This window comes from Hemiscyllium ocellatum, chromosome 32, assembly GCF_020745735.1.
Source record: "Hemiscyllium ocellatum isolate sHemOce1 chromosome 32, sHemOce1.pat.X.cur, whole genome shotgun sequence".
Lineage (NCBI taxonomy): Eukaryota > Metazoa > Chordata > Chondrichthyes > Orectolobiformes > Hemiscylliidae > Hemiscyllium > Hemiscyllium ocellatum.
The window spans coordinates 25,862,952-25,886,498 of record NC_083432.1 but is presented as its reverse complement, the minus strand read 5'-3'; the positions used below and the strand labels follow the sequence as shown (position 1 = coordinate 25,886,498).

The 23,547-nt window shown below is 40.3% G+C and overlaps 1 protein-coding gene across 1 annotated transcript in view; it reads left to right on the top strand.

The window, feature by feature from the left end:
• The first annotated feature begins 631 nt into the window (after window positions 1-631).
• psmc5 (proteasome 26S subunit, ATPase 5) overlaps window positions 632-23,547 on the top strand; it is a 33,787-nt gene continuing 10,871 nt past the window's right edge. The window contains exons 1-7 of the mRNA XM_060848902.1: window positions 632-790; window positions 12,344-12,427; window positions 13,481-13,552; window positions 14,111-14,180; window positions 14,928-15,025; window positions 19,011-19,067; window positions 21,279-21,509. Coding sequence (XP_060704885.1) covers window positions 12,422-12,427; window positions 13,481-13,552; window positions 14,111-14,180; window positions 14,928-15,025; window positions 19,011-19,067; window positions 21,279-21,509 — 534 coding nt within the window. The 5' untranslated portion in view covers window positions 632-790; window positions 12,344-12,421. The remainder of the gene's footprint in view (window positions 791-12,343; window positions 12,428-13,480; window positions 13,553-14,110; window positions 14,181-14,927; window positions 15,026-19,010; window positions 19,068-21,278; window positions 21,510-23,547) is intronic.

Below are 23,547 nucleotides of genomic sequence, written 5' to 3'. Positions count from 1 at the left end.
TAGAAGATGGGTGTCATGTTTGTGTATTAAAAAATTAAATTGCAAATGCTAGATCTGATTAATTACTGGCTAATGTAAAGTCACAAAATGCTGGACTTCTGTAAAAGGTTTGCCAACATTCAGGGGTATCAGTTTCGAATAACAACTGATAAAGATGATTCAAAACCATTGCATCTATCCCTCTTTATGGTTGACTGGAGTTTATTTTCAAGATAAAAACAATGACTGCAGATGCTAGAAACCAGGTTTTGGATTAGTGGTGCTGGAAGAATCTGCAGTTCAGGCAGCATGTCTCTGATTTGGTTGTGTTACAGTTACTTCCCCTTGCTAATAAGTGTCTATCAAGCTCAACGTGAAACGTTCGGTTGAGCATTCCAAAATCTGACCTTTTTAATTATTATTTTAAGGCTGCTAAGCTTTAACTAGTGTAGGGATTGCATTTGTTTTAAGAAGCAGAAGTAGGGAAGGCAAAGGTCTCTCTTTAAAGTGCACTGCTGATACCTGGAAACAATTGATTGTGATTTTTAAAGTGCAAGCCCTGCTCTGGGCCCTTACACCGAGAGGGTCAGGGGGAGAGGTGGGTGGAGAGGTTTTCACTTTGGGGTCACTGCTGGACTGGCGGCGGAGTCACGCTCTCGCTGTGAGGTACAGGGGTGTCCGCGGTCCCGGTGTGTTCCCAGGCGCGGCCGCTCTGAGGGAGGTCTTTGCTGTGAGACACGTGAGCACCGTCACAGGTTGTCTCGCTTGGAGACGCACGGAGGCGGCGGCGGGGGCCGGGAGCCGGGTTCGGGTGAGTGTTGTACCGGGTCAGCTCCGTATTTGAGCCCGAGTTTGTACACGGCCCGGGTGTGTCGGGGGACGGGGACGGGGTTTGAGCGCTGCTGGCGGCACTTTACCCCGGCCATGACTGGCACTCGAGGCCTGAGGCCTGGCCGGGGTTTACCGGCTGCTGGGCCCCGGACCCCCCTCATCCCGGGGGTTTACCGGCTGCTAGGCCCCGGGCCCCCCTCATCCCGGGGGTGTACCGGCTGCTAGGCCCCGGGCCCCCCTCATCCCGGGGGTTTACCGGCTGCTAGGCCCCGGGCCCCCCTCATCCCGGGGGTGTACCGGCTGCTGGGCCCCGGCCCCCCCTCATCCCGGGGGTTTACCGGCTGCTAGGCCCCGGGCCCCCCTCATCCCGGGGGTTTACCGGCTGCTAGGCCCCGGGCCCCCCCTCATCCCGGGGGTGTACCGGCTGCTGGGCCCCGGCCCCCCCCCTCATCCCGGGGGTTTACCGGCTGCTGGGCCCCGGACACCCCTCATCCCGGGGGTTTGCCGGCTGCTGGGCCCCGGACACCCCCTCATCCCGGGGGTTTACCGGCTGCTAGGCCCCGGACACCCCTCATCCCGGGGGTTTACCGGCTGCTGGGCCCCGGACACCCCTCATCCCGGGGGTTTACCGGCTGCTGGGCCCCGGACACCCCTCATCCCGGGGGTTTACCGGCTGCTAGGCCCCGGGCCCCCCTCATCCCGGGGGTTTGCCGGCTGCTGGGCCCCGGACACCCCCTCATCCCGTGGGCCGGAGGCTTGATCCACTATTTCGGAAAGGCCGGTGTGAATGATGACAGATTCCCCAGTCAGTGTGTGTGCAGGCCGCTGGATCCCAGAGCTTTCTCCCCTGGGTTAACCTCCCCTACTCACCTACAGGCTCCTTCCTTCAGAGCACGGTTCCAACATGCTCGAGTTGTTCACACATTTGCTGCAGTTTTATGTTTTCTTTGTGGTTGAAATTGTGATTCAGCATCAGAGATCGGTTTCTCTATTGAGATAAGGGTAAAGTTGGCTTTCTAGGATCTCCAGCCCCATCCTGCTTTGCCGAACAGGATTAACTGGACTTGATGCCCTGTTTGTGTAACTATGGATGGTCCCTGTCATTCGCCCTTTTCACATTTGGAATTGCTATTACACTTAACAAACCATTTATTTGCAGAAGAAAGGTTCAGAGATACTTGACATGTTGTCATAAGTTGAGTTCCTATCCATTTTCAGCCTTTAACAAAGATAACTGTGTGTGTGTTGTCAGGCAATATTTGGGTGCTACACTAAATTATGTCAAAATACGTTCCTTGTTTTTTTTTAAAACAAATTTATTGATGGGATGTAGACAAAGTCAGAATTTAATGCCATTCCCTAGATAACTGAAGAAGGGTGACGGGACCTGAAATGTTTCCTGTTTTTCTTCTCCAATGCTGGCAGACCTGAGTTTTTCCATCAATTTCTGGTTTTCTTCTGCTTTCCAGTATCCACAGTTCTTTGGTTTTTTTTAAACTGAACGTATTGATTGGTCCAGCATGCAGGAGCCTCGGTGTTTGCAATTGTCCAAAAAGTTTGAGGTTTTCTGAGCTTGTTTTCCAATTACTTTGCCTTCGCCAATATTCCCAATTCCTTCGCCTCTGCCGACATCTGCTCCCAGGAGGACCAATTCCAATGCAGAACAACCCAGATGGCCTCCTTCTTTAAAGACTTCAATTTCCCCTCAGGCGTAGTTGACGATGCTCTCCACCGCATCTCCTCCATTTCCCGCTCCTCCGCCCTTACTGTGTTGCCTGACTTACTGTGCTTTTCCAGGGCCACATTTTTCAACTCTGATCTCCAGCATCTGCAGTCCTCACTTTCTCCTAATCTATACTGTTAAGACCAGCTGCACCTAAACTATTGTCATCCAGTGCTGCAGCATGCCACATGATTAGGCAAGTGGAGAGGGTTTTTAACTAAGTCATGGGGCAAGGGATCGAATTTAACAAGATATGATAAACTATAAAGTAGACACAAGGCAAGAGACATAGCAATTAAGGTGGGCAACGATAAGTTGGTCATAAAAGGAAGGAATAAAGATTACGCATGTAAATGTAAATGGACTGAAAAAACTCTGAAAACAAATCCAGGTAAGCAAAATAAGTACGACACGATGGCCATTATGCAGATACAGTAGTGGGATGACATAGATTGCGACCTGAATGTTGAAAGCTGTAGGATGTTCAGGAAGGTCAAGAATATAGAAAAAAATTCGAGTGATGTCTCTGTTGCATAAATATTTTTATTAACAGTGAGGGATGACCTAAATTTAGGAAACCAAGAAGTTGATTGGGCCAAGATGACAAATGTAAAGACGAGAAGGCACTTGTGGGAGTGTATATAGACCCCTGAACAGTAACCCACAGGAGGATGGAGCAAAGAAAGTGAGAAATCATGAGAGCTTGTCAGAAATGTGCAGCTATAAACATAGGGGATTTTAATGCACATATAGATCTTAGAAATCGGATGGGGAGAAAGTACCAAAACAGGAGTTCCCTTATGGTTTGCAGAATAGTTTTAAGCATGTTTTACAATCAGAGAGCAGGCTGTACAAGATCGGGTATAAGCAAGGAGATGGGATTAATTCGCACTCTGATTGTGCAGATGCCATTTGATTGCAGTCATCATAATAAAATTGAATCCTACATCCAGTTTGAGCGGGGGTAGGAGTGGGCAGTGGAAGTTTGGACAGCATACGAAATGCAGCAGAGTGACTATTTTCCTTAATCATGTTTGAGTGCAAGAGAGAGCTGGCTAGAAATGTAAGAATAGACTTAGTCATAAAGATGTACAGCACGGAAACTGACCCTTCAGTCCAAGTCGTCCATTCCATTCAGATATCCCGACCCAATCTAGTCCCACCAGCCAGCATCTGGCCCATATCCCTCTAAACCCTTCCTATTCAAATATCCATTCAGATGCCTTTTAAGTGTTGTAGGTGTACCCACCTCCACCACTTCCTCTGGCAGTTCATTCCATACATGTACCACTCTCTGTGTGAAAAAGTTGTCCCATGGATGGTAAGATTTTTGGTAGATACTTAAGAAGGAAAAGAGTTAACAAAGTAAGTGTTGGTCTTGCAGAACATGGAATGCTGTTAAAATCCCAGAAATGGGAGGAGGTAAGACAATTGAGCAGGCAGGTAGGACTCGTTTAGTTTGGGATTCTGGTTGGACCGATGAGTCTCTTTCTATGCTAGATGACTCTGTCCAGTGAAGTGATACTGTCCAAATCATTGGAGCTGCATCCTGACAAGTATCTGGGTCCTGCTAGAATTCATCCCAGGCTCATACAAAAGTTACTATTGAAGTAATTGATATTTCATTCTAATTTTGCAAAATTCTATGGATCTGGGAGTGTTCCATTTGAATGGAAGATAGTGAATGTAACCTTGTATTCACAAAGGGATAGAAAGTGGGACACGACAGACCATTACTTTAACATCTGTCATAGGTGAAGTGTTAGATGCCATTTTTAAAAACAAATCTGTTTGTATTTTTATTTCAGATCTCCAAAGTCTGCAGTACTTTTAGCCAAGTTTCTTCATGTTGCTTGAGTTCAGCTTCATTCGTCTTCTCTTCCCTGACTCCAGGGAAGTTCTTGTGTCTTGGGTACCAAACTAGGCAAAGTGCTCAGTGCATGACTCCGCTACATTTTAGATGGACGTAGCATGTCAGTCAGACCCATTAGACTAACTCTAACTCGGCTAGTGGTCATGAACAGCAGGGTGTGGCTGTGAGTGAGGCAGGTGGAGGGATCCAGGAGGGAGAGTTGCAGGAGTCTCAGCCCTTATCCTTGCCCAGCAGACTGAAGAATATTGCTCCCTGTGTGGATGGGAGTGGGGAATGCAGGGAGGATGAGCTGACGGACCACAGCACCGTGGTGCAGGGAGCCATTCAAATGGGGGGAGAGAAGAGAAATGTAATTTTGGAGAATATACTTAGGGTCATACTTAGGTTCTCTGTGACCACGATCGAGAGTCCTGAAGGTTGTGTTGATTGCCTGGTGCTGTGGTTTGGGATATCTCATCTGGGCTGCAGAAGAACTTGAAGTAAAGATCCAGTGGTCGTGGTCCACGTAGGTACCAATGATACAGGTAAAACTAGGGCAGTGGTTCTGCTAAGGGAAGGAGCTAAATTTAAAAGCAAAACCAAAAAGTTAGTAATCTGTGGATTACTACCTGAGCCATGACCTAATTGGCGCAGGGTCAATAAGATTAAGCAGGTAGGTGTGTAGCTCAAAGATTGTGAAAGAATGGGTTCGAATTCATGTGTCACTGGCACCAGTACTGGGGATGAAGGAACCTGTTCTGATGGACAGTCTTCATCTGAACCGTGCTGGGACCAGAGTCCAAGACAATTGCATAACCAGAGCTGTAGACAGAGCTTTAAGTAGTGGGGGGAGGGTTCACTTATCTGGGAAATTAGAAAACCAGAATTAAAAGAGGAGCTAAGAGTGCACAACTCAGGAGAAGTTAATATCTCCAGTACAGACACAAATAGGACATGGTTAGCAATCAAACTTCAAGTATATTGAGCAAATGAATGACACTGAGAAGAGGGATGATTAATACAAGACTGAAGATGTTATATCTGAATATATACAGTATAAGGAATAAGGTAAATGAGCTTGTCACTCAGATCAAAATTGGCAGGTGTGACATGGTGGGCATCACTGAGATGTAGCTGTAAGGAGATCAGGAGTGGGAGCTCAATGTTGAAGGATATACATCCTATCGAAAAGATAGGCAGGTGGGCAGCGGGGCTTGGGTTCCTTGATTACTAAGAAATGCCATTAAATCAATAGTAAGAAACAAAGTAGGGTCAGATGATGTAGAATCTGTGTGGGTAGAATTGAGGACTGCAAGGGTAGAAGAACCCATAATTAGAGTCATGTACTCCAAACAGTAGTCAGGAGCTGGGGTACACTATACACCAGGGGAGATAGGAAAGGCAAAGTTACAGTGATCATGGGGGATTTCAATATGTCGGTGGATGGGGAAAATCAGGTTGGTAGTGGTTTGCAAGAAAATGAATTTGTGGAATGTTTGCAAGATGGCTTTTTAGAAAAACTTGTGATGGATCCCACTAGGGAACAGGCAATACTGAATTTAGTGTTGTGCAATAAGGCATATTTGATTAGGGAGCTTAAAGTGAAGGAACCCTTAGGAAGCAGCGATCATAACATGATCAAATTTACCCTGCAATTTGAGAGAGAAAAAAGAGAATCAGAGGTAATGGTATTTCAGCTAAATTAAGGCAACCACAGAGGCATGTGTGAGGAGTTGGATAGAATTGACCGGGAGAGGGACCTCGCAGGATACACAGTGGAACAGCAATGGTAGGAGTTTCTGGGAGTAATTCGGGAGACATTGCACAGATTCATTCCGAGGGAAAAAAAGCATGTTATTGGGAGGGTGAGGCAATCATCCCTGACTAGGGAAGGCAGGGACACCATCTAATCAAAGGAGAAAGCATATAAAGTAGTAAAGAACAGTGGGAAACCAGAGGATTGGGAAGCTTACAAAGACCAACAGAGGGCAATTAAAAAAAAATCAGGAGAGACAAGATTAAATGTGAGGGTAAGCTAGCCAGTATTGTAAAGGAAGACTAACTGTTTCTCTTTTGCTCTTTAGATATCTAAAGAGACAAAATTGGACATTGGAAATGATGCAGGAGAGATAGTAGGGAACAAAGAAATGGCTGAGGAACTGAGGAAGTTTCCCAAAACGTCAAGAGAGTGAGGGGACAGAGCTGAGTATGGTGACCATCACTAAGGAGAAGGTCCAAGAAAAATTGAATGGCCTAAAGGTGGATAAATCAACTGGACCAGATGGACGACACCCCAGAATTCTAAGGGATATAGCTGAAGAGGATAGTGGAGGCATTAATAGTAATCTTTCAGGAATCACTAAATTCAGGAAGAGTCCTGGGGACTAGAAAATCACTAATGTAACACTTGTTTAAAAAGGGAATAAAGCAGAAGATGGAAAGTTGCAGACCAATTAGCCTGATCTTGGTCGTGGGTAAGATTCTGGAATCCATTGTGTAGGATGAGATTTCTGGAAGTGTATGGTAAAATAGGGCACCCATTCAGCATGGTTTCATCAAGGGGTGGTCATGCCTGACAAATCTGCTAGAATTCTCTGAGGAACTAACAAGCAGGTTAGACCAAGGCGAGCCAATCAATGTTATCTACCTGGCTTCAAGAAGGTCTTTGACAAGTTGTCACACAGGAAGCTACCGAGTAAGGTAAGGGCCCATGGTATTAAAGGCAAGGTGCTAGATGGATAGAAACCTGGCTATCTGACAGAAAGCAGAGAGTGGGGATAAAAAGGTCCTTATCAGGATGGCAGCCGGTGCAAGGCTCAGTATTGGGACTACACCTTTTGACCTTCTGCATTAACGATCTAGATAAAGGAACTGAGGGCATTCAGGCTAAGTTTGCAGATGTTACAAAAGTAGATAAAGGTTTAGGTAGCATTGAGGAGATGGGGAGGCTGCAGAATGATTTGGGCAGGTTAGCACAGTGGGCAATGAAGTAGAAGGTGGAGTACAACGTGGGAAAGTGTGAGGTCATGTACTTTGGGAGGAAGAATTGAGGCATAGACTATTTTCTAAATGGGGAGAAAATTCACAAGTCTGAAGTGCAAAGAGACTTAGGAATTCTAGTTCAGGATTCTCTCAAGGTAAATTTGCAGGTCGAGTCAGTGTTTAGGAAGGTAAATGCAATGATGGCATTTATTTTCAGAAGACTCAAATATAAAAACAGGGATGTACTCCTGAGACTCCGTTAGGCTCTGGTCAGGCCACATTTGGAATACTCTGCACAGTTTTGGGCCCTATATAGCAAGAAGGATGTACTGGCTCTGGACCGTGTGCAGAGGAGTTCATGAGAATTGTCCCAGGAATGAACATATGAGGAAGGTTTGAGGACGCTGACTGTATACTAAATGGAGTTTAGAAGGATGAGGGGAGTATCTAATAGAAACTTCCAGAATACTAAATTGCCTGGACTGAGTAGCTGTTGGGAAAATGTTTCCATTGGTAATAGAGACTAGGACCTGTGGGCATAGCCTTAGAGTAAAAGGAACACCTTACAATAGAGATAAGGAGAAACGGCTTCAGCCAGAGAGTGGTGAATCTCTGGAATTCATTGCCACAGAATGCTGTGGAGGTCAGGCCACTGAGTATGCTTAAGCCAAAGATAGATTGGTCCTTGATTGTAAAGGGGATCACTGGTTACGGGGAGAAAGTGGTTGAGAAACTTACCAGCTGTGATTGAATTGTGGAGCAGACTTGATGGGCTGAATAGTATAATTTCTGCTCTTATGTCTTATGGTCTTATCCTCTGCCTTATATTCTGTTGGTTAATCAGTATAGCTCACCATTCTATTTGTTCTGTCTCAATTGTAACATCTGTATGTCCCCACCTCATGTCAGGAAAGTCTTCAGTTCAAGTCCCACCAGATCCAGATATATATCATAATATATCTGAATAGGTTGTTTTGAAGCCTTATTATAGTGCAGTGATAGTGTCCCTACCACTAGATTAGGAGGCCCAGGTTCAGGGCCCACCTGCTCCAGAGGTGTATAATGACATCTCTGAAGGTGTTGATTATTAAAATAGTCTAAATAATGTAAAAACAAATCAGGTCATAGAATCATGGAATTCTTACAATGCAGAAACAAGCCATTCAGCCTGTCAAATCTGCACTGATCTACAGAGCAAGACCAAGACACAACCCAGGACAAAGTGAGGACTGCAGATGCTGGAGATCAGAGTAAAGTAGCCCACCCTTGTAACCCTGCGTATGTTTTTTTTTAATGTGGGCCAATCTGCCTCACCTGCCCACCTTTTGGATTGTGTGAGGAAACTGAATCACTTAGAGAAAACTAACGCAGACACAGGGAAAGCGTATAAACTCCACACACAGTCACCCAAGGCTGGAATTGAACCCAGGTCACTGGTGCTGTGAGGCAGCAATTCTAACCACTCTACCATGCTGTTATTACTCTGAACCAGGAAGCCTGGTTTTCATTCCCACCTATGTAATAACATCTCTGAACAGGTTGCTGTAATTCTGTTCGTAGATTTGTTTGCAAGGTTAATGAATGGTGAACCCTTGTCATTGATGTTTTGATGGGATTACACTTAAGACACCTTTTTTCGCCGTAACAGCCAGTGCTACCTTTCATTTAGGCTTGGAAATAGTCCCATTACTTTTATCAGCACTGAAATATTTTCACACACAAAATGTTTGCTGATGAAGAGCTCATGCTTGAAACGTTGACTGTCTTGCTCCTTGGATGCTGCCTGACTGGCTGTGCTTTTCCAGCACTACACATTTTGACTCTGACTTCCAGTATCTGCAGTCCTCACTTTCTCCTACATGTCTGCAGAGTCCAAAGTTATACTTTCATAAGAAAGCTTATTCTTGACTTGACTTATCAACAGACTTAAGTTGAACTAGTCACCAAGTTTTAGATAATAAAGTGGTGGCTTAGTGCATCTGGATGTTGCCATGCTCTAGGGAAATAGTGATAAAGATCCTTTCACCACATCTATTGCTGTTCCCTGGCACTGTATTTATCAAGTTGTAATTTGACAGCATGGAATCAAAAGGCAAGATTGAAGGAAATCATTTGGACCACAGGATCTGTGTTAGTTCTTTCAAAGAACAACCGTTGAATTCCAGTAAGATTGTTTTCTTCCAAGTATATATCCAATTACCTTTTGAACGGAGCATGTCAAACTGAATTACTGTGCCATCATGTGCTGCATTGTAAATTCTAACCAGTTATTCTGTTTTCAAAAACAAAATCATGATGCTTCTCATTGTCAGCAGAGCTGTAGTAGAGGAGGTAGAGCAATTTCACTAAATATTATAATTCAGGCCTAACTGTAGTACAGATTATTTAACAAGTTAATCTTGGACCTGATGTTATGTCATAGCAACTGATAGCCTGTCTGTCCTGTGCCCAACTGTGCACTACTTAGAGATGCTCCAATCACATTTGAAAGATGTGGAAAGATGGTATGAGCACCTTCCTGGCAAGTTCTTTGCAGTTTTGTCAGATTCACCTGGAGAGTAATGAAAGCAGCGTTGGGGTTAGTGTCAATTTTCATTTTAGCTTCAGGCCAAAAGCAAAGGATATCATGACATGGATGTTGGAACCTTAAACATTATGAACAGTTAATAAATAGGCAACACTGCACTTTGCAATAGCAGTGATTTTGTGTATATGTGCCTAGCTTGAGATTTCCCCCAAATAAGTTGAGTTACATTATGCCGCCATGGTAAGTGAATGGTTCAAATCTTTCAGTGTGCACACACTAACAAGCAGGTAATCCAGCCTTTCACATTGCCAGTGCTTTATCCCCACCCACCCAGTGTCTGAGGTAGGCCGATACAAACTAACAAAAACAATTCCTGTGTGTTGTTTGATTGTAGTATTGCTACCATGGCCCCATATTTTCTGCTCATCTGATAAGAACTGTTGCCAACTTTGCATTTTGATTTTTTTGTTCTAAAATGAGTGGCCGTGTAAAAATATTGGAAATTGCTATACTCGAGTTGTTAGAGTGTAAAGTCAGAGTGTGGAGAGAAACAGAATCGAGGAACTTTCTTTTTATTGTGGAAAATTTAGTTAGTGCTATTAACTCCCAGTAGGGGTCAGTACTCTTGCAGAATCCTTATAGTAGTTCCACTGTAAACCTGGCTAAGTTTGCACTGACACTTAAACCATTTTTCGGAGTGAATTAAATTCCCTTAATTGTGAATTACTTTTGCTCCCAACTTATCAGATTTACTTTTCTTGAATGTAAATTACAGCAATTGCATGTTATGTTTGATTTCTTAAAAGAGACATTATTCATTGTGGATTTGCTGACCAAATAACTCTCAATACTATTGTTTTCTTGCAGTTGGTAAATGTTCAGTGACATTGTGAGATCAAAGAGTGTTTGAAGTGCTTTTTTTGGAATGCGATTGAAGAGTTGAAAAGAAACTTAATATTTCAAGTAGATTTTTATAGAAGTTGATTTTCTGAAGATTTTGTTCACAAATCCTGTTTTGGTTGTGGTTTTGAGGGAGTTGAGTGTGGAGGTGCTGTACCATTCGAGATGGAGACAGGCAGTTTAAACAACAGAGTTTTGTGACTGTCGGAGGCTTTTAGTAGCAGAGACATTTGTGCCTTTCTTATTGACCAGGTATTTAATCAAAATGTACAACAGTTTACAACATACAAAGGTATATGTTGTACCACTATATCCAGTCGTGGTTAGTCTTTAGAGCCACAACAGTGTTAACCTTGTGAATGCCCTGCATACTGTAATGTTTCCAGCCAAAACATGTGAAACAATTAAATTATTGGAAGCAGTTACATGGTTAACTAATAGGTCAGGTGGAAATTTGTAAAATAGCATGGTCATTCAATCATAAATGTTATTGAATGTTTGTGGGTTTTATTTCACCCATTTTCACTCTTGTTAAACTGCATCATGTGACACAATCTAGTAACTAGCCTACGCCGTGGACAAAAGACTAGTTTTCATAAGTGAACATGAGTTGACAATTTGAGGAGACTGTTTAACTCTGGACCATTGTAACCAAGGCTAGTCTCATCGTCAGCAAGAGACATTGGATAATTGAGAGTTGTGACTATGTCTCCCTTTTCCGCTCAAATGTGTGGAGATCAATTACACTCCTACTGAAAGAGCCTAACTCAACAGCTGAAGAATTGAATCTGTGACTTATTGATCTGTAGAAACTGGTTACTGTATATATGTTGTGATGTTTTGGGAGAGTTATTGTAGGGAATTCTGATTGGGGACAGTCTTAATTTCTGACTTACATTGCTTTAAGTAATTAAGTGTAATACCTAGGTTATTCTAGATATTTGCTAGTCTTTCTCATCATTTGAATGTTTGGCTTGAATTTGCTGTATAACTATCTAATTTGAAGAAATATTATTCTATAAATTAGTAGGGGGATTATCAACATTGGTAATGCTGCCATTGGATAGACTGTGTTGTGGTTCATAACTTCTCTGTTCCATGTGCTAAGCTAGTGGGCTGCAAGGTAACTGTTTTTATTTTTAGTGTTCCTCCGTGATCTAAACAGGACTTCAGAATGTCTGAATTTGAAAGTTTTAGCTTCACTTTTGACCTTGATAAAATTACAGCTGTTAGGATTTGAAAAGCATCTGTATATCAAGGTAGAAGTTGATTCAAGACATCTCGACAATGGTATTTCATTTGGTGATGCTGCATCTATCTTTTGGGTGGTTGGGATGGAGGAGTAATTTTAAAATCCTGATTCTTCTTTTGATTTACAAAATCATTTAAAATTTGTTTTGGTTCTACATTCTCCATTTTGTAAATTGCCAAAATTAGTGCATTGCTCCTATACAAGATTCTGTTAAAAAATTTCAAATTGATCATGGATTTAGGATCATGCACTTTTTAAGGTTAAACCAAATGACATCTTGTCCTTTTGCTTCTGCAGGTATTGTTTTGCCGGCTTAACAGCTCAGCAAGTGCCAGCAAATTGTTATATTAACGAAAAGAATCTATTTCCAACACGATGAGGGTAAGTTTGGATGTTGAAAATACTTGTTTCATTGATTTCATAACCATTGTAAATTCAGGTTCTTGCAAACAGGGACGGCTCTTTCTTGCAGTCTAAATGAGTTTTTCTTGGTCGTGCCTGAATTAGTTTATATTTTAAAGGTGCTTTTGCTTAACTCCCCGTTCCCAGAATTTTATAAAATGCTATTTTGGAATGAGTGGCAGAGAAATTTTTCACGACCTCAAATACCTGCAGTTGATTATTTAGCTCAATATCTATCTGTTTAGATATATTGCCTAATATTAACTGAAAATGTGAGGGTTACAGTTTGGGGAAAATTTTACCCAAATTGCTGAAAGGGTGATCCATGTGATCAAGTGCTGTGCTGATTTTGTTCTGCCCAATATCGTTGACTTCAGTCAACAGTGAAACCAACCTTACACCCAGTCCTGTGTTTCCTGACCAGATGAGAACAATGTTAACTGTAGGGCAGTGTGTAAAATCAGGATACTTGCACCACCTAGGAAGTATGGTGAAAGTTGCAATTTGTGGCCCTTCAAATTCAATCCTATGCTTTAATTTGTAAAGCATTACATTGGCAATTTAATGATTTTGATGTTAGGTTTTCATGTATGTGTAGCTCTGCTTACTGTATTGCAGTTGACTGTAGACAAATTTTAAGGTTTTGTTTCTGGTTTGAGATGCTCATGCATATAATTTCTTCTTTAACAATACAGGAGCAATAATTATAAAATGCAAAGTGTTGAACTCTTCTATCTCTAATCCTGAGCTATTTGGAGTCTGATTGAATCCCGATTCAAAATTTTAAATTAGGGTGCTTAACAGTTTTTGCCGTCTGTACCGTTTGTTCCTGGTAGTTAATTTGCTGTTTTGTCTAGCAAGTCATTGCTCTTCAAAAATAACCTGTGAAAAACTTTGAGATGCTTTGATGAAATGCTATTTTAAAAAGTTTGCAGACCATAAGCGTGTAATTTCAGTAACTTACGAAACCTTCCTGTCTGCTGCATCATTGTAGTCGCAGCAACTTTTTAGTAATTCTGTTTTTGATTTCAGATGGACATGGAAGAAGGAAAAGGAGGGACAGGCCTCCGCCAGTATTATCTGTCAAAAATTGAAGAACTCCAGGTGACCGACCATGCCAGAAACAAACCTTTGGGAAGTTTAATGGGAGAAACAACTCAAATAAATAACTCAAAACCTCAAAACAGTGAAAATTGCTAATCTGTATTTGTAGTAACTAACTTCTTGCTTGAACTAATTGAAGTGAAAATGTTAATTTTACATGAATTTCATCAGCTCCTTCACACTGATGTTTTTTGAAGAGGGATGCTCCTAACTTGGTTTGGAGGTACAGTGGCAAAGCCCCTCGCTATATCCAGCATAAATCAATAAAAAAACTTTGTTGCTTGTCTAGTCATGCAGTTTCAATCATGTGAGTCCAAGATCAGTTGCCAACTAAATTACGAAATAACTTCAATTTACCAACTGACTTTGGATTTTTATGCTGTCATCAACCTTTCAGTGCTGCAGTATACATTTATTTACATTGAGAATTGGTTAAATATTTTAATGATTCCTTAGGCACTCCCATCTCGTGTGTGAGAATTGATACCACCCCAAATGAATAATACTGTGCTCAAATGTTCTCGGTTAATATTTTCTTTCTCTCTCTGTTTCTCACAGCTTATAGTTAATGATAAAAGTCAGAACCTCCGACGTCTGCAGGCTCAAAGAAATGAGCTCAATGCTAAAGGTAATCAAATATGTTGTGGGTAAGGTGTTGAATTGGGATTATGCTACACCTCTGATCAGTGATATGTAAACTAAGCTTTTACTACTGTAAAAGAATTGAAAACTTAATTTGCAGATAGTAAAAGTCTGTCATTAGCTATTGCTTTACTTTATAAATCACACCAAGTGTACGACTAGTTTTGGTAAATGACAATGTAATACAGGTAGAACTCATTTTGTGTAACTTATTTGATTACTTCTGTTAAATGAATTTTCATGCCCAACTTCATCCACCCACTTGCTGCCTACTCCAATGTAGTTAGTCCTGATGGGCCAAAGGAATATATGTGGAACTAGGGGTATTGATATAATTGGATAATTTTTGTATTTATCTTGGATTTAGTTTTGGTTCAGTGACTTTTAGTTTAACTGGAATACACTAATTCTGAAGTGGGTAATCAACCAGATCAATAGGGCAATCTGTTATGTGTTCTACAGTTATTCAGAAAAGCCACGATCTTTTTTTTAATTTAAAAAAAAGGATAAATTCCTTTGTTTATGGATTGTCCTGAAAATAATTTTCTTGGGTTCAGATGATGTGAAATGGAGGAGTAACCATGTCCTTTTTTTTTTGGTTTGAATCTGAGATTGATTTAATATATTTTTGTGAAAAGTATTTTTGGGTGGTCTGTAGGATGATACCATTTTATGATCTGACCTTAAATAATACTGAAACTTGCATGAATGTAATTGTAAATGTTTCTTACAGTACGCATGCTACGGGAAGAACTACAGCTGTTACAGGAGCAGGGATCTTATGTAGGGGAAGTGGTGAGAGCAATGGACAAGAAGAAGGTGCTTGTGAAGGTAATTTTGCAATGTCTTATGCAAGTGTGTACCATAACAGATGTATTGCATATGTGTGCAATACTAAATAGAGAACTTAGTCTGATAATTTGGATACTGTACAGGCTTATTTTTCATAAGCAGAATAAGTTTTGTAGCATCTCTGTATTCTATTCCCAGTAGCCGGTTTCAATAATTATGTTTGATTATAAAACAGTTCTGAATGACAAATTCCTAATACCTGTTGGTCTAGAGTTTGACCGTACAAAATAAAGATTTTAATCTAAAAATTGAAAATTTAAATATTGCACAGCATGATTAAATTTATGCATTGCATTGTCTCTTGAATATCTTAATTTTCATTGAAGTTATTGATTCAAGATCTAAGTCACACCTGAAAGCGTGGGCATTGACTTAGTGTTCATATAAGCTGTGACTATGAGTTTAATATAGTTTGTAGAGTTTGACAGTGAGGTCTAACATCGAAGACATCAGCATTGAAAAAGTCAAAGGGACAAATTTCTAAGTTTTCTTTGGATAATTTTTAAATTTTTTCTTTAAGCAACAAACTTTTTGAGTGAAAAGAGCAGTACAGGTAATTTCCTATTCCGTGTTACTGACCCTTAGACCCCAGAATTAAAATGGATATAATTCCGGGAGTATCTTGCATGGAATCTGAATGGTGCACTGGAGGCTGATGGGATGCTTGCTCAAGATAGCCATTTTTGTAGAAATGACAGGCATCAAAATTACATGAATGACTTCTGTTGTAGAATAGCTTTCCTATCAAGGTTTGTTGTCCTCGTGTCCATTTAGTAATCGTAATAGATTGACATTTGTGCCCCATCCTTGTTGACCACACTGACTACTGTTTCTGCAGCGGTGTCTGAGAGAATGGAGTCTTCGTGTAACAGTGTAAGCAGATCAATTTCCTGTATTTGCGTATTTTCTTTTTCAAACACTGGTGAGGCTGATGTGTGCTGCTTAGTGGAACATAATGTTCTTGGCACTGCTGCAGAAGATGAGATTCCACACTTAACTGATCATTCAAGCATTTAGGATTATGTTAGTGGATTACAGGGCTGGTTGCTTAATCAAATATTTAGCTTTCAAATAATGGAAATAGGGTAGGACTTCATTAGGGGAATTGTATCTCTGCTGATTAATAACACTCTCTTGCTCATCTTGCTTCAAATAATGTAATACCTATAATCTTCCAAGTTCCTCTTTAGTTTTTTAAGTTGCTGCTTACGACATGTAAGGCATGTATTTGAGTAGGAATTATTAAAGGTTGATCTCTGTATTATTAATTGATGGGTGGTTTTAAATAGTATCCTAGCTGTAAGTGATACAGCTTGAAGCTGTAATGTATGGCCTCATGCAGTGTAAGGCAACTGGTTTGCATTTGAAACATCTTTATTATCATTTTGTGAGTATAAATTTAAGGGTCATTTATACCATCCTACTGACCAATAGCAACTTGTATTTCCATAGTACTAGTTCATGTAAATGTGCTTAGGAGATCATGAGTTGAAACAGGCCACTATGCTCCAAAAGACGACTGATACCTAATGATTATTGTTAAAGAGGTAAATGTTTAATGGAGGTGTCCAAAGTGACTGCTAGCCAGAGAGCTGTTTGAAAATATCCAAAATGGAGTGAAATGATAATGAAAAATTGGAGATGATGCAAGGGAAGGCTACAAGTTTAAACTGGCAAAAAGGGCTAGATGAGGTTGGAGGAGGAGGAGGAACCAAAAGATGGAAGGAAATGCAGGTCAGTTTCTTGAATTCCCTGTGTAGAGGAAGGCAAAGTAGGGAAACATTGACCAACATGATTAAAAGAAAGCAGGAGTCCGGATATGGGTGCAGAGTTTTGGACATATTGTTATAGTTTGTTTACGGTGAAATTTAGGAGACTGTGTCAAGAGCATTGGAAATTTGAATGTGGAGTTCATGATATGAATAGCATGGCAACTGAAGGAAAAGATGCACTGCTGTGAACCGCAAAGTGGTAGTATTGGTGGTGGCTTCACTGTGGGGATTTGAGCTCTGCTTGGTGCACTAGAGTGAAAAAGCACAATTCAGGTTGAGTGAGATGGTGAAATATCACTAAGAAATTTGGAGCAAAAGCCATTTAGCCCTTTTTAAGGCTGTGCTGCAATTCACTATGATCATGGCTGATCATCCAACTGCAACTTGATCATGCTTTCTCCCGATTCCCTTTATCCCTGAGAGCTATGTTCAACTCCTTGAAAACATTGACTGATTTGATCTCGACCACTTTCTGTGGTAGAAAATTCCATAGATGCCTCATTGGGTGAAGATATTTGTCGTCATCACAGTCCTAAATGGTCTCCTTGTTTTCTTAAACTGTGCCCCAGCTTCTGAATTCCCTAGTCATTGGGAACATTTTCCTGAAGTTACCCTGTATAGCTTGGTTAACATTTTTAAAATAGTTTTTGAGATTCTTTGTTCCTTTCCCACCCCACCCAAATTCTAGTTGTACCTCTCCCTTTCCCAGTTTATCACCATTCAGGTAATCTGCCACCCAAGTGGATAACTTCACATGTATCCACATTATACTTTATCTGCCATGCATTTGCCCACTTAGCTTGTTCGAATCATAGCGAAGTATCTCTGCTTCCTCCATAGAGGTCAGCCTCCCACTCAGCTTTGTGTTGTCTGCAAACCTGCACGTTATATTTAGTTCCTTCACTGTCTGCCAGCCAGTTCTGTATCCATGTGACTCGACGTGCATTAATCCAGTGGACTTTAATTTCACATTCTAATCTCTTATGTAAGGCCTTCTGAAAGTCCAAGTAAACTGCACCCACCAACTCCCCCTTAACAACTCTACCAATTACATCCTGTCAAAGTTCAAATTAATTCTGTACTGGAGGGTGATCCTCTGCTATGGTGCAGTGGAACCTGAACTGCAAGCTAACACATTACCACCTTTGCTGTCTAGCACAGTGTCAGAGTCATACAACATGGAAACAGACCGTTTAGTCCAATCAATCCGCACCGACCATAATCCCAAAACTAAACTATCCTACCTGTTTGCTCTTGACCCGTATCCCTCCAAGAATTTCTTATTCATGTACTTGTCCAAATTTTAGATAGACCAAGGTTTTCTTGTGTAGTTCAGGAAGGGAAAAACACAATTTAGCTGAGAACAGCCTCTCTCTTTCTTCTCAAATGTCTGTTGTCCGGGTCACAATCTGCACAAGATCATAATTCAGTTTATTTTTTGTTTGAATGGCATGACTCTCTTTTTGAAGTGATTCAGTCTTTGTACATACACTACAATATGACATTCCATTGTTCCTTATCGGGACTCTGTCTAAAATCCCTGTCTGGATTACACAGGCATTGATTTTATGCTCTTCACCAAGTTTTGGCTTGAATACCTTAACAATAATGTCTTTTCATGGTTCAGTATCTGTTAATAATTTGGAGTTCTCCATTGTTATGATATTTGAAAGAAGTTGAGCAAATTTATCTTGAAGAGGTTGTATTGGAGAATGTTCTTCTTTGTCCTCAAGGTTTATATCCGTCAGCAACTAACTACATGAGGAGGAATTTTGGATTTTGGAGCCTATAGGTGAGGAAGTAGCAAGAATCACAGCTGTGGAAAAAAAAATTGGTTTGGTGTACAATTAACTAGGTATTGCTCTATCATACAGATCCTTGCCATGGTGTGACTAGTTCGCACTCGCTTTCTACCGGCCAAGTTTTTAAATTTTAGGGGAAACACTATGCAGATGTAAAAAGTAGAAGCTTCTCTACAGTATGACAACTCTGGCCCACTTATACCTTGTGTTTGTTCATAACAGGATTGATTCTTAAGAGCTCCGAAATTCATGAGAAAACTTGGGATTTTATTTTTAATATTTTACATTAGTGTTGATCATTTCACATCATTTTTGAATTAAAATGGAAAGATTGTTAACTCTTTTTAGTCAGAATATACAGAACTTAATCTTGTGTTTTTTCTATTGTAGGTTCATCCAGAGGGAAAATTTGTTGTGGATGTTGACAAGAATATTGATATTAATGATGTAAGTGTGGGATTGCATCTGCAGATTTATTTTATACCTTGTGTTAAATTAAAAGTCTTCGAATATGCTAGCATTGATTTTTTTTTAAAATTGTCTGTATTGACTGTAGAGATTGAGTACCAGAAAGTGCTTAAAGATTAATGTACAGTCCTTTTTTAAAACAGATGATCTTCTGAATAACTCCTAGCAAGTCATATTTTAATTTTTTTTTTAGGTGTGCTACCTTTTTGCATTGGATGGGGATTCAAAGGCTAGAGACTCGATTATAAAGATTTGTTTTTTTTTCATTGAAGCATAAGAACATAGAAGATATAAATTGGGTGCTGAAAGGATTGATTTAAAGGGATTCTAACACATTTAACAATGAATTAAAATGAGGTTAAAATTAGTCTACTTCAGATGAGGCTAAGAATTCTGTTGCATTTCAGTAGAATCCCGACAAAAATTGTAACCAACATTAGAATTTAAGTAGATAGCTTTCTGCTCTGAATTTATTTCGAAATGAGCGTGCTGTACTCTGCAAATGCTATATTACTATTTTTATTCCAATTTGTATATGTAAAACAGTGTCTTTGAAATGAGTATGGATGAATTTCTAAGTTGCCGCTTTAGACTCAGACAGCCATGTGGTCAGATTTTCCATTGGGTTAATTTTGAATTGAGTTTCCTTGATTACTTTCAGGACTTGGGAGATGCATTTGTAGAGTGCATTTTTCAGTATAAGTATGATTGTCACATGGATGTTTTGGGGTTGAGTCACATCCAAGACAGAGAATACAGTAGATCTGTGGAGTATGCCCATTTGGCTGAGAGTTTAATTCAGTTTTCGGTCTTGCATCAAATTCCTTGCAATCAAGATGATGTGTGCATTGCTCTTTGTAAAAGAAACTGGATTTGAATTTGTTTTTGAATGTCTGGCATTCATGATGTGATAGGAGCACTAATTATTTTTCTAGACTTGGCTTACTAAGAATAAAAAATTGTTGACCTTTATTGACATTTTAACTTCTGATATTTCAAACTGGATATCATCAAGTCTGGGGTGTAACCTAACGTCTATACTGGTCCATCTGAATGAACCTCCCCTATTATGTCACAAATTTCAATTTTCACTCAAACACCTTTTCCAATAATTTGGTCTCTTAGAAAGATAAGGGCAGTAAATCCTTGGGGATGCCACAACTCTGCAAGTCATAATCATACAGCATGGAAACAGGCCCTTTGGCCCAACTTGTCCATACCCATCAAGTTTCCTAACTTGTCCCATTTGTCTGCATTTGGCCCATATACCTTTAAATTGTTCCTATCAGTGTGCAAGTCCACATGTCTCTTAAATGTTATAATTGTACTCGCCTCTACTATTACCTCCTGTTAATGCTTTCCGTATATACAGCACCCTCTGTGTGAAAATGTTGTCCCTCAGATCCCTTTTTAAATCATTCCCCTCTCACTTAAACCTATGCCGCCTAGTTTTAAATGAAAATGACTAAAATTGGAGGAAAAGACCCTGGTTCTTTGCCTTATCCCATGCCCCTTGTGATTTTATAAATATCTACAAGGTCACCCCTCAGGGAGAAAGTGAAGACTGCAGATGCTGGAGATCAGAGTCAAGAGTGTGGTGCTGGCAAAGCACAGCAGGTCAGGCAGCATCCAAGGAGTAGGGTAGAGAGAGGAGAGCGTCTTCAAATCACCCCTAAGCCTCCAGGGGGAAAAAAAATCACAGCCTCTCTTTATAAGGTAAATGTTCCTCCATGTTAATTACCATCCTGACTTTGTTTTCCTTTATTGTCACTGGGACAAGATTCTGAAACTTGCACTCTTGTAGCACTGGATACGACGTGGTTTGCAGTGTTTCAGAAAGGTGGCTGTCCACCATCTTCTTGAGGACAAATAAGTTTGGGCAGTATAAAGTACACTTGTCAATGTTTGCACCCTTGAATGAATATAAAAGAAAAAGGTTTACCTGTATTTATGAAATGTGTGCATTACTTTCTTGAGTAATGAGGATGATTTATGCTTGAGGCCAGGTGTCTGTAATTTTCTGCAGCTATTTAATAGTAGCAAATTGATTGCTAAATGATATTTTCCCTTGCGTGTTCATCTCTTTTTCATTTTGAGAACTTGCTGATTCCTTACATTCTTTGTTATTTACAGGGATTAGTTGTTTTACCTTAACTGTTGCTTACAACTGAAGTATTTTTGTTTTAAAAGGTAACTCCTAACTGCCGTGTAGCTTTAAGAAATGATAGCTACACTCTACACAAAATCCTACCCAACAAAGTGGACCCTCTGGTATCTTTAATGATGGTTGAGAAAGTTCCGGATTCTACCTATGAAATGATTGGTGGCTTGGACAAACAGATCAAAGAGATTAAGGAGGTTATTGAACTGCCTGTGAAGCATCCTGAGCTGTTTGAAGCTCTTGGCATTGCACAACCAAAGGTAAGTTTGACATTTTTTTGCCGTCTCCTTTTTGCTTCCTGTTCCCTTTATGAAATTAATCTATAATCTTGCTGAGTATTCTTTCATGTGTAGTGAAGATTTAATAGGAGAAAGTGAGGACTGCAGATGCTGGAGATCAGACTAGGAGAATGTGAGGACTGCAGGAAGGCTGAAGACGGGCTTATGCCCGAAACGTCGATTCTCCTGCTCCTTTGATGCTGCCTGACCTGCCCTGCTGCGCTTTTCCAGCAACACATTTTTCAGTAGTGAAGATTTAATATTGAGTTTCTGCTTAAAAACAGTGACGTGCTTGCCTTGTTATGTGCATGCATTTATAATAGACAACTTTAAACTTTCGAGGTCAAAATTAATATTTTAGTATGTAATATGTCAGCAGGCCTCTTAGCTTCCTGGGGGCTGAAGGGAGGCCTGTCATCAACAGTGCAAATGCTTGCCCACCCTTTAGATTATTCTTCTACAGATGTCAAACCAGTATCTATAATAATAAGTACAAATTTATTTGATTTAAATGCCACCTGCTTTGAACCAGTTGTTCAGTTGCGTCCTTTCTTGGGCATTTGCTTTGATTTAAAACATTTTGGAATTCAAGACCAGATGATGAGTTAATGGTTTCCCATTTAATGTGTGTATTGATAGGATAAGCCCAGAATATCACTTTGAGTTAAGAGATGAAAAGATTTAAATTAGTGAGAAATAGTTTTAGTTAATTGAGAACATTCACTTTACTGGGAGTGTCAAATATTTGAGCTAGTCTGCTCTTTTAGAGGAAAATGTTTTTTCCGTATATATTCAGAATAAAGGTAGTGTTTTCAATATATTAGAATAGTGGAAAGCTGAGCCTCCCAGGATGTGTCTGTGTCCGCCGAAGAACTGGGTTCACTTACCAAGGCAGGGCAGACAAAACAACAGGAAAAGAATGGGGTCTAAGGCTGTCCTTGTGGTTACTCCAATCCATGAATAGTAAATCAGCTGATAATGGGAACTGAGTACTTGTTGACCTCTTCTCAAACATAACCACACTGGTTTCAACTAAGTTTAATAAACACATGTAATATTTCTAAAGAATCATTTTATTCAGAGTAAACACATCAACTTTTATTAAACACCTGGTATTTGGTTGTCATTATCTTTCAAAATCATCTAGTTGCAATGTTTTAATGGATTTTCAAAGAAACATAGAAATTAGGGGTAGGCCATTCAGTGCTTCAAGCCTGCTCCTTCATTCATTGTGAGCATGGTAGATCTTCTAACTCAATAGCCTGTTCTCGCTTTTCCCCTTTATCCTTTTTGATCCTTTTATCCTTGAGTGCTATATCTAATTCATAGTCATTGAGGTCTACAACATGGAAACAGGTCCTTTGGCCCAATTTGCCAATACCGCCCAGATTTCACAGTTTGAACGAGTCCATTTATCTGAGTTTGGTCCACATCCTTGAAATCATAAAATGATTTGCTCTTGACTGCTTTCTGTGAGCGAATTCCAGGGGTCAAGAAGTTTTTACTCATCTCAGTCCTAAATGATCTACCCTGTATCCTTAGACTGTGACCCCCCACTTTCTGACTTCCTGGTTATTGGGAACATCCATCTTGCATTTAACTTTTCTTGTTCTTTTAGAATTTTAGAGGTTTGTATGAGATCCCCTCATGTCTTAATTCTGATAAATATAATCTTAACCGATTTCAACCTCTCCTCATCGATCAGTCCTTCCATTCCAGGAATCACTGGTAAATGTTTGCTGCACTCCTCCCAGTAGCAAGAATATTTTTCTTCAGATAAGATGAAAGCTCTGCATAATACTCCAGGTATGATCTCAGTAAGACATCCTTGGTGCTGTATTCAAATCTTTTTACTATGAACTCCAATGTTATTTATTGCTAGAAGTGCCTGCTTACCTTCAACAACTGGTGCAGGAGGATGTCCAATCTCATTGCATATTCCTCTTTGGGTGTAGTTATTGAGGTATCTGCCTTCCTGTTTTTGCTCCCAACATGAATAACTTCACACTTGTCCACATTA